Source organism: Henckelia pumila, chromosome 2, assembly GCF_033568475.1.
Source record: "Henckelia pumila isolate YLH828 chromosome 2, ASM3356847v2, whole genome shotgun sequence".
Taxonomy (NCBI): Eukaryota; Viridiplantae; Streptophyta; class Magnoliopsida; order Lamiales; family Gesneriaceae; genus Henckelia; species Henckelia pumila.
This window is the reverse complement of record NC_133121.1, coordinates 82,951,483-82,962,922: the sequence shown is the minus strand read 5'-3', so window position 1 is coordinate 82,962,922 and position 11,440 is coordinate 82,951,483. Positions and strand designations below refer to the sequence as shown.

General features: G+C 32.6%; 1 protein-coding gene across 1 annotated transcript; it reads left to right on the top strand.

Moving 5' to 3' along the window:
• The first annotated feature begins 6,425 nt into the window (after nt 1-6,425).
• On the top strand, nt 6,426-10,149 carry LOC140877809 (uncharacterized). Its single transcript, XM_073281390.1, has 3 exons — nt 6,426-9,139; nt 9,231-9,330; nt 9,427-10,149. Exons 1-3 carry the CDS (start codon nt 6,426-6,428, stop codon nt 10,147-10,149), a joined length of 3,537 nt encoding a protein of 1,178 aa, XP_073137491.1.
• The last annotated feature ends 1,291 nt before the right edge of the window (nt 10,150-11,440 follow it).

Below are 11,440 nucleotides of genomic sequence, written 5' to 3'. Positions count from 1 at the left end.
GTGTTTTGAGACTAGTTTGATAGCTGATTATCGAGATGAGATGTTCTTTGATATGTTGATGATTATAGCTGTTGGTATGAAGAGCTGAATGATAATGAACGGATATGAAAAGCCGTATGAATGAAGTTGAAATTAGAAATGAATTCAATATCGTAACGATTTCCGATTGTCAATCGCTACGATGCTTGGTTATGTTTTGAAACCATACTGATATTCTACGATTGAGCCAATGATATTGGGATTGTATACTGATTTTGTTACATGGTAATCTTTACATTTCAGACGTGCTACGATCTCAATCAACTCAAGAGGTCGGATTGTGAACCGAGGAAGTTTGCTTGAGGTTTAAAATGAATTTGATTGAAGATGTGTTGATGATTTTGACTCTATTCTGAAATGAATGAATTGAACAAAGCTTGATGTGAATGTTTTGAGGTTGCAGTTCAGATTTGAAGAATTCAGAACAGACGAAATACGAAGGTAAAAGTAGACTACTACTTGAATGGGATTATAACTCGAGATGGTTTGTATCGAGTTCCCTAAATCACATACTTATTTGCTTGATTGCTTTTATATGTTTTTTTTTTAATTATGGAATGAGTCTTTGATGTTAATGAATGCTATTATGATGATATATGTTGCATTCATCTTGCAAAACTTATTCTTTGATTTTGAAATGAACGGAAACGTTCGATTAGACGATTTGAGGGATTATATATGTATGGCCTGGGTGGTTGAGTTAGCCTAGCGTCTGATTTACATATATGGTGGCTTCAAAGTCTAGAGAAGAAAGATAAGTAACCCCACCTCGATCGGGAGAGTCGGTGGTTAGTTATGATATCTTCTTCTCGGGATCCCAACCGACGAAACGAGAAATTTCTTGAGAGAAGCCTATTTTTAATCATGCATTGTATTTTATTTATATCATGAGTTTGATATATAACTTGATTTGCATGTTAGTTGCTTTTACTGGGAAATATGTTTTTCACCGGAGTTTATCCGGCTGTTGCTTTGTTTTGTATGTGTGCATTGCAACAGGTGGGGCAGGAGCTTGGTTGAGAGAACATTTACAGCTTGGGAGCGAGACTTAGCAAGTGTGGACTCGGGTTTGAAGATGATATATAATAGATTGATAGCATCAACTTAGCAAGAGAACTTGGAACCTGAAGTTGATTTATGAAGATTGAATAACTTGTAGTTTTCTTTCATTTTATGTTATTCGTTGATGTAAGAATCGCATGATTATATGTTTGAAACTTTATACATGTTGCTATGCATGTTTTAGAATTGATGTACCATGTTTTGAATTGATCTCTGGTGAATTAGATTGTTGGTGCACGAATTTGACAGCACCAGATTCTTCTGAAACATTTTTTTTTTTCAGAACAGAGCTCCAGGATCGATCCTGGAATTTCACAGGATCGATCCTGGCACAAAATGATGCAGGGCAAAAACTTTTCTAAAGTCCCAAGATCGATCCTGGAAGTTCCCAGGATCGATCCTGACCAAAATTAGTGCAAATATATGTTTATGAACCGACAAATATGCTGCAGCAAAACAGATGAGCTCATCAGTTAAGCTAGAAAAATATTAATGGGGAACCTCAATCGAAATAACTATGTATCGAGGTCTAATAGGCTTTTTGTTTTGCCTAACTGCTAGTAGAACTGATATTATATTTGTTGTATGCATGTGTGCTCGATTTCAGTCTAACCCTAAACAATCTCATTATTTATATGCCAAGATTTTTCTTAAATATCTCAAAGAAACCCAAAACATTGGATTATGGTATGCTAAAGATTCTTATTTTAATATATTCATTCTTTCTCTTCTGCTTGGGAACTTGGTACTGCATATTGCTACTTCTTTAATTTTTTTTTAGACAATACTGTTAGAACCCTTAGTTTTGGTGATTACAATCAACTTGTCATTATTATAACTCTGAACTGCCATGTATTGTAAATCAGGTTGAAGATTCTCCACTTATCAACTGGATATTCAGAACTTCTCGTAGACTCTCGACTGCTCAGAAGATTATTCCTAACTGCTTGAAGACTATCAACTGCTCAAATACCTACAGATTCTTGAAGATATATTTTGAAGAAAGTGTCGTTGAATATCATATATCCTCATCAAGAGTTGTGTATGATAAGTCGCCACATTTACATCTCAAATGTCGCAGAAAATTAAGAGCTGTAAATTCTAATGCATTTAACGTTACAAAATTTACTAAAAATGGAACATGCAAGGAGTTCACTTCAATGATGCATAAAATTCTCCTACCCATTTTCATCAAAACCTTGTCTCACATTTATGAGGACATGCAAAAGAATTAATGAGGTTTGAGACAAGCTTTTAATGAAGACATCAGTCAAACTTTGCTCAAGAATGATTATAAACAGAGGATACGAAAAAGAGACAACTACAAGAATCTCGCACAACGATCTACAAGCTAATCAAATATTATGTAAGAACTTTGCAAGATTTATTCTATATTCTCATATTTCCCACTAGTATCAATTACATATCCAATCATTCAAGGATCACAAAGGGCGAAGATTCCACTCCCAATTGGTCATCACAGACTGTTGAAGAGGAGTTGATCACTAGTTTGAATCTTATGATTCATTCAACCACTACTGTTTTGTTTCTTGTTGTATTGTGTAGTGAACTAGGAGTTCCAGTCTAGGCGTGGGATAAGTGATTTGTATAAACTAAAGTCTTCTAGTAAATTTCCTTCCTAAGTGAAAGAATGGGAGGCGTGGAAGCAATTTGCTTCGAACTTCCATATATCATGTCTTATTTACTTCAACTGCTCTTTTATCTTATTATTAGCGTCTATTTTGAGTATAAAGGAATCATAAAAATAGTTGGACTGTTTATCCGCACTACCTTAGTAGTCCAAAATATTTTTGAGGTTAAAGAAACTAGTCTTGATAGCTAACCCTAGCAAGACTTCCTTCAAAGCTTCGAAAAATCTTTGAAATATTTTTAATTGTGTTTTCAACCCACCCCCTCCCCCCCCCCCCCCAACCACACTCCATCGATCCTAAGAAATATGTAAGATCAAATACTTGTAACAGCTTTAGTAGTTATAATTGATGATAACCGTAAATCTCAAATCTTTTAGGTTGCGCTTGGATGAGAGAATTTCAAATCCATGGATTTTGATTACAATTTTATTGTTAATAATGAAATATAAAGAAATCTTGAATCCATAACTTAGTTATTTACACATTAATTATATAAATTAAAATATATTTCAAATGACCACATTATTGATTGAACTTGACATTCATCTTAATTAACATGAATTACTAAACATGAAAGGAGTTGATTTGATGTTTATGGTCTTACTTCTCTAAACAACAAAAATATACATAAAATCGTTCAATACCTCATGCATCACATTTCGATCGTTGTACAACATAAGAAACAAAATAGGTTTTGTTGCTTACGTGTAGGTAAAGATGATGTTTATTTCATGGTTTGTCATTGTTATCTTGTATGATCAAATGGGAGCACCTGAGTCATGATGTTTTTTTAGTTTTGGTTTCCAACGACGTTTTTATATCACTTTCAATGAAAAACTGACATTTAACTTCAGAGTGGTTTGATGGACGATGGCACAAAATTGAGCATTTTGGATGGCACTCTTTGTGGTATTTTCTTGGGAGAAAGTTCCCTCAACCAATCAAGGTACATAGAGTGGGCTGTTTCCGCTATACAACTACTAGATTCAACGAATATCTAAAAACAAATGTGTGTTGTTCTTTCACAGGACAGCCTTGGAGATAAATCTGTTTTCATTTTTGACTCGCGTACTGGACCAGATAAGGCAGCTCTGGTCGAGAAACTTGAGGAACAAAACTATTTTCAGAAACGCAACTGAACATTTTGCCTTGGGAAAATGCACTTAAATATGACATATACAAGCTTGGAAAGTTACTACCAAATGTATGTGGCGGGACCGAGGATGTTAAGATTCTCGTTGAGTTTAGGAATTGCTCCTCTCTTGTAAATAGCGGTATGTATGTATATGTGTGACGTGACTTTCTTCTGATACATCGATGTTTACATCAGTTATATATATATGATTTTGTATCCAATGTATCACGATAATTTGACAAAATAAAATTTTGTATTGAATTTTTGTGATGAAAGAATTGATGTAAATATATTAATATAAATATACACTACAAAAACTACACGGAAATTTGCCACGGTTTTTGATAAATCGTTAAAAGTTTTGCTACGGCTTTCTAAAGCGTTACAAAATGTCACGGTTGTAAATATCGTTGCAAACTTTGTCACGATTTAAAAAAGCGTTACAAATAGCAACGGTTATAAGAACCGTGTGAAAAATAAAGCCACGGTTTTAATTAAAACGTTGCAAATTTTGCCACGGTTTTTAAAAAAGCGTTGCAAATTTACAATTGCAACGCTTTCAATAAACCGTGCCAAATTTTGCAACGGTTTATATTAAAACCGTAGCAATATATACTGCACGCGTCAACACGCATTGTACGCGTCTGCATACGCGTCTGCATCTGCATTAATTGTTTTACGCGTAAGCTTTATATTGCAACGGTTTTTTAAAAACCGTGACAAAAAATTCTACTACAAATACCCCGACCCCGATGCTACGCATTCAACTAATATATATTTTATACTTTTGAAATAACTATAAATCTAAGGTTGTTTTGGGATTTTCTGCTTCAGCATATGTATGGTAGCTAAAAAATACGGTACGTGATATGATTATATTTTATTTTTTGTAAATGCACCCAAAAATATAGAAACGTGAATTTGGATACTATTATTATTTAAATGTCATATGATTATATTATTGTGATTTTGTGTATATATTGTGTTCTATTACGTACTTTTTAATTTATTGTATATATATTTAGCTTATTTTCACACATTTTTATTTGTAAATTTTTATTTATAATCATGTTATTATTTTAAGAGAATTGACTTATTTTTAGACCACATTAATATTGTATTTTTAAAAATAGCCTTCATTATTAAAGATTATATAAAATATAACCTTTTATAGTTTAATAATCCAAAAATGCTCTTTCCTTATTCATTCCATTATCTCAATAAAATATTACAACATAAAAAAAAAATTGCTTTTCAAAAAATTAAAATAAATTTATTTCATTATATATTCATTATTCGTTGTGATAATAACAATATATTAATAAGAATAATAATAAATTTAAATATTAATAATAATTATAATTATAATTAGTTAAAAAAGATATATTATTGATAATATTAATTATAAATCGAATAATAAAATTATTTATTCTTGATAAATAATAAATTTTTCATGATAATAATAATAATAATAATATTATGAATGATAATAAATTAAAATATTAATAATAATTAGTATGTATTAAAAACATTATATTAATTATAAACGTATAAATTATATTAATAATTATAATAATCGTAATAAATATAATACTAATTAAATGATCAAGAATAATTTGAGATTGATAATATTAATCACAAAATGAATATTAAACTTAAATATATAATCTGAAAAATATTTAACTGAAAATAATAATAAATAAAGTTAAAAACAAAATTTGAAAAGAGAAACTAATAATATTATTAATGACAATACTAACAACACATAAGGATTATACTTATTTGTGATGAATTTTTAAGTCATGAATTTGTATTTATGGATCAGATAATAATAACAATAACTATTACAATTATGACTGACTAACACTTTATAATTATTTAAAAGTTATATTATAAATATAAATAAAATAAAAAATAAATTTGAATATAAAAACAAATGCAGTTAAATTAAACACAAGTGCAATAGACCAATTATTTAATAAAATATGTATGTAGTAGTTTGATAATCATATTATCATATTAGTTCAATATAATATGTTTGTATGTTTAATCTATTAATTGTTAAAAGAATATATTTGGAAGTTAAGGTTAGTTTTAAAATTAAATTACATTAGGGTAATATTTGATTATTGGTATTTTTAGAAGGTAATTTTAAAAAATTTCTCTTATTTTAAAGGAGTTTCTAACATCTATTTATATAATTTTAGTATTTACTCAATTTTTAAACTATATATTTAATATATAATTTTATTTTATTATATAAAATAAATTTATAACATCTAATTATAATAACGTGGTGTCATTTATATTATTTAAATATCTAGACATTTTATTATTTAATATAATGTTATTGTATTAAAGAAGTCTTTGTCACAGATTTACAATAACGTGGCGTGATTATATTATAATTATACTATATAGTATTTTTTCTATATACATTATATATATACTATATAATGTTATTATATAAAATAGTCTCTGGTACCTTATTATAATACAAACATTCAATTGTTATATTTAATTTACTGTAGGACTGCATGGCTTATGATCGAAGTTGGATGGATCGGCGATATGTTAATGGATCATTGAATGACGAATACATTAATGAGATCGAGGTATTTGTTGCTTTTGCGAAGAGTAATCCGACATGTTTACCTGACGGAACTATAAGATGTCCATGTAACCATAAGAAATGTCAGAATCTATCTTATTGGGATGAGAATACGGTCAAGTTCCACTTGTGCAGGTATGGCTTTGTTCCTAACTATTACAATTGGTACTTTCATGGGGAAAATTACATCCGTCCATCGTTTGAAGGAGTTAATATGGATGCACCATCCTCATCTCGAAGTAGTCGGCGTACGAGCACGGATGATATGCCACCCAATTTTGCAAATTTACGGAATCCAAACTCATATTTTGAGAGTGAATACCAATATGAAGGCGAACAATCTTATTATGATTACCCAAATGTAACTAATGAGGCGACAGTGAACGAGGATCCTAATGCCAATGTTATCGAAGATCCCCACATCAATGTCACCGAGGAGGATCCTAACATGATTGCTAGAGCTTTATATGATATGATAAAATCGACGGAGAAGGAGATTTGGGAAGGAAATCCACATGGACATAACTTGTTGTCTGTTCTTGCAAGGTTGTTGAAGATGAAATATGAGCATAGCATGTCTGAAAGGAATTACAATGACATGTGCCAATTAATGACAGAGTTATGTCCTGCCGATCACAATTTTCCAAAGAACTTCAATGCAACCAAGAGATTAGTCAAGGATATGGGTTTGCCGGTCGAAAAAATTGATTTTTGCAACAACAATTGCATGATATATTGGGGCATAGACAGCGAGTTGACGACATGCAGATTCTGTGAGCATCCACGCTACAAACAAAGTCGATCTCGTGGATTTAGGAAGAATATGAAGCAAATCGCATACAAGCATATGTATTACTTCCCCCTTACGCCTCGTCTCCAAAGATTGTATGCCTCAGAAGCAACGGCGTCACACATGCGATGGCACCACGAGCATGTGTATGACGGAGAAACGATGACTCACCCTTCGGATTCACCTGCTTGGCGCAACTTCACAGACACACACCCTACCTTTGCCTCCGAGATAAGGAATGTGAGACTAGCACTTTCTGCTGATGGTTTCCAACCTTTTGGTCAGTCAGGTCAGCAATATTCGTCTTGGCCTGTGATTTTGACTCCATATAATTTGCCTCCTTGGATGTGCATGAAAGACGAGTATATGTTTCTGACTGTGCTTGCTCCTGGCCCAAAGAATCCAAAAGACAAACTCGATGTATTTCTACAACCACTAGTCACAGAACTTCAGTCACTCTGGCACGATGGTGCTATTACGTATGACATTCATTCTCGTACAAACTTCACTTTGAGAGCAGCTCTGATGTGGACTATTAGTGATTTTCCAGCTTACGCAATGTTATCTGGTTGGAGCACCGCTGGTAAACAAGCATGTCCACATTGTATGTCAGACTCGGAGGCGTTCACACTAACACATAGCAGGAAAACAAGTTGGTTTGACAATCATAGAAAGTTTCTTCCCGTGAATCATCCATTGCGTCGGAGTAGAAATCTTTTCAGAAGAGGTCAAACTGTGTCGCACACTGCCAGACCTATGAGATCCGGACATGAATTACTCGACGAGTTGGACTCGTACGGTTTTTTACCATCGTACGAAGTGGACGCTGAAGAGCATAACAAAGAGTTATACAAAATGTCAGCAAGCGGGTGGAGGAAGAGAAGTATTTTTTGGGAGTTGCCTTACTGGAGTTCGAACATGGTCAGACATACTTTGGATGTGATGCACATCGAGAAAAACGTGTTTGATAACATAGTCAATACTTTAATGAATGTGCCTGGAAAAACAAAAGATAACGCAAAATCTAGGGCAGACCTTGTTGAAATGTCTATAAGACCAGAGTTGCATTTTGATATTGGCAGCGGCAGATATCCAAAGACGATATATTCCCTCGAAAAAGAAGAAAGACGTGCCATCTGTAGATGGCTGAAAGATGTTCGATTCTCAGATGGTTACGTGTCCAAACTGTCCCGGTGCGTCGACATGAACAAGTTACGCGTGTTTGGTTTGAAAAGTCATGATTGTCATGTGTTCATGCAACGACTTATACCTGTCGTCTTTAAGGAACTGTTACCAAAAGAAGTGTGGGAGGTTTTGACAGAACTTAGTTTATTCTTCTCGGATTTAACTGCACGTAATATAAAAGTAAGTGATGTTCTAAGATTGAATGAGCAAATACCAGTGATTATGTGCAAATTGGAAAAAATATTTCCACCAAGTTTCTTCGACTCTATGGAACATCTATGCATACATCTCCCGTACAAAGCCCTTGTTTGTGGGCCAGTGCAAGATAGATGGATGTATCCATTCGAGAGATATTTAAGTACTTTGAAGAAAACTGTTCGGAATAAAGCACGCGTAGAAGGATCGATTTGCAATGCTTATCTGGTCAAAGAAGCATCCATATTTTGTCAGCATTATTTCAGTGAGTCAATCAAAACTAGGGAGATGATGACAATGAGAAACAGGACATCAGTTGTGAATGAGGGAGTGACAGATACTATATCGGTGTTCAAAGTTGTGGGCAGGTCTATTGGTGCATCCAAGTCTAGAAATCTTCAGGACAATGAATATCATTCTCTTGCAACATATATGCTGTTAAATTGTGCCGAGACGAGGTCATTTGTCCAGTAAGTACCGTAATGCGATAACATTATTGTGTGTCTCATATAATATCTCATGAATATTTATTTATTATTTTTTTACTTTCTTTCGATGCAGAATGTACGAGAACCACTTGAGATTAAGTGTCCCAGGAATTAGTAACACTGACGTCGATGCACAATTACAGCAAAATTTTTTCCCGTGGTTCAAAAATTATGTTAGTCAAACCCATTTATTCTACTTAGTGTATAAATTATTGTCATTTTTATTTCATTGACATTGAATGTTTCAACAAAATGAAATTAACATGCAGACATTTGAAAATCAAGATTGTAACATTTCACCAGATGTAAAACAACTTGCTATCGGGCCCCTCTCCAAAGTCAAGTGTCTTCGGGGTTATGCTATTAATGGTTTCAACTTTCATACGAAAGAAGATTCTACTCACAAAGCAACAGATAATTCAGGGGTCCATGTCAAAGGTTTTGCTGGTGATGGGACGTCGACGGACTATTATGGCATCATAGATGAGATACTAGAGGTAAAATACTCTAGAGATTCACCAAATAAGACTATACTTTTCAGATGCACATGGTTTGATACGCATCCCAGATTGGGTACGAGAGTTCATCCGAAGTATAAAATAGTGGAAATCAATCGGAAGAGAAGGTTACGCTATTATGATCCTTTTGTTTTTTGTACACAAGCTTCGCAAGTTGTGTACTTAACTTACCCTTCAACAAAGAAAACAGTATCCGATTGGGTCTACGTCAGTGGAATGAGAAAACGCGATTACGTTCCTCAAATCAGAGGTGACATGGACCATGGCGGCGGTATTGCAAACGAGGCATTTCAAAACCACGAGAGTCAAAGTCATGGATTGGAGACACAACTACTGCTAAACACACAAAGTCTTGTTGACGTCACCGTAATGTACGATAACGACATCGACACTGGAACTCAAAATAGCGATACAGACAATGTTCAAGCATCCACAGATGAAGAAACAATCAATCAATCTGAAGATAGTGAGTAGTATCGATCTAACGTTTAACATGTAGTCCAGTGTAAATATATGCTTTGTATCAATAATGAAATAATTTATCATATAACAAGGTTTTTTTTATTGTACTGTATCGAATTTTATTTATAAAGTTTGCAGAATAAATAATACATTATATAGAAAAAAATTAACAAAACATAATTGCCACGGTTAATATCACAGTTTATTGCATCTGTCAATTTAATTTATTAATAAATATCACAATTTAATGCCTTTAATTTTTCTCGGTTTTCATTAGAGATGCATATTAGTAGTGTCGATTATACAAAAATTTCAAGCTATTATTTATACAAAATTATGAATGATTAAATTAAAACATAATATACATTTGCCACGGTTGAATAAAACCGTGACACTGTTTGCCACGGTTTATTTTTAACCGTGACAAAATTTGTCACGGTTTTATTTTAACCGTGGCACTTTTAATTTATAAATATATTTAACAATTTATTACCTTTAAATTTTTTCTGTTCCATTATACATGCATATTATTTATGGCGATTTTACAAAAATTTGAAGCTATGATTTATATAAAATTTTGATTGATTAAATTAAAACATGGAATGAATTTGCCACGGTTGAATAAAACCGTGACAAATATTGCCACGGTTAACATTAACCGTGACAACATTTGTCACGGTTTTATTTTAACCGTGGCACTTTTAATTTATAAATATATTTAACAATTTATTACCTTTAAATTTTTTCTGTTCCATTATACATGCATATTATTTATGGCGATTTTACAAAAATTTGAAGCTATGATTTATATAAAATTTTGATTGATTAAATTAAAACATGGAATGAATTTGCCACGGTTGAATAAAACCGTGACAAATATTGCCACGGTTAACATTAACCGTGACAACATTTGTCACGGTTTTATTTTAACCGTGGCAATTTTAATTTATAAATATATTTAACAATTTATTACCTTTAAATTTTTTCTGTTCCATTATACATGCATATTATTTATGGCGATTTTACAAAAATTTGAAGCTATGATTTATATAAAATTTTGATTGATTAAATTAAAACATGGAATGAATTTGCCACGGTTGAAGAAAACCGTGACAAATATTGCCACGGTTAAAATTAACCGTGACAACATTTGTCACGGTTTTATTTTAACCGTGGCAAATTTGCTACGGTTTTGTTTAACCGTGGTAAATATTAATATATGACCCTCCACCTAATCTCTTCTTCTTCCTCACCCGATCTCTCCCATTCCAGACAAACCCTAGCCGCCGCACGTAAGTAATCC

Bases quoted from the DNA above. Each gene is read 5' to 3' on its own strand.
- LOC140877809 (XM_073281390.1), top strand. From the start codon at position 6,426: ATGGCTTATGATCGAAGTTGGATGGATCGGCGATATGTTAATGGATCA. The intron at 9,140-9,230 runs GTAAGTACCGTA...CTTTCGATGCAG, and splicing joins GAGACGAGGTCATTTGTCCA to AATGTACGAGAACCACTTGA. The intron at 9,331-9,426 runs GTTAGTCAAACC...ATTAACATGCAG, and splicing joins TCCCGTGGTTCAAAAATTAT to ACATTTGAAAATCAAGATTG.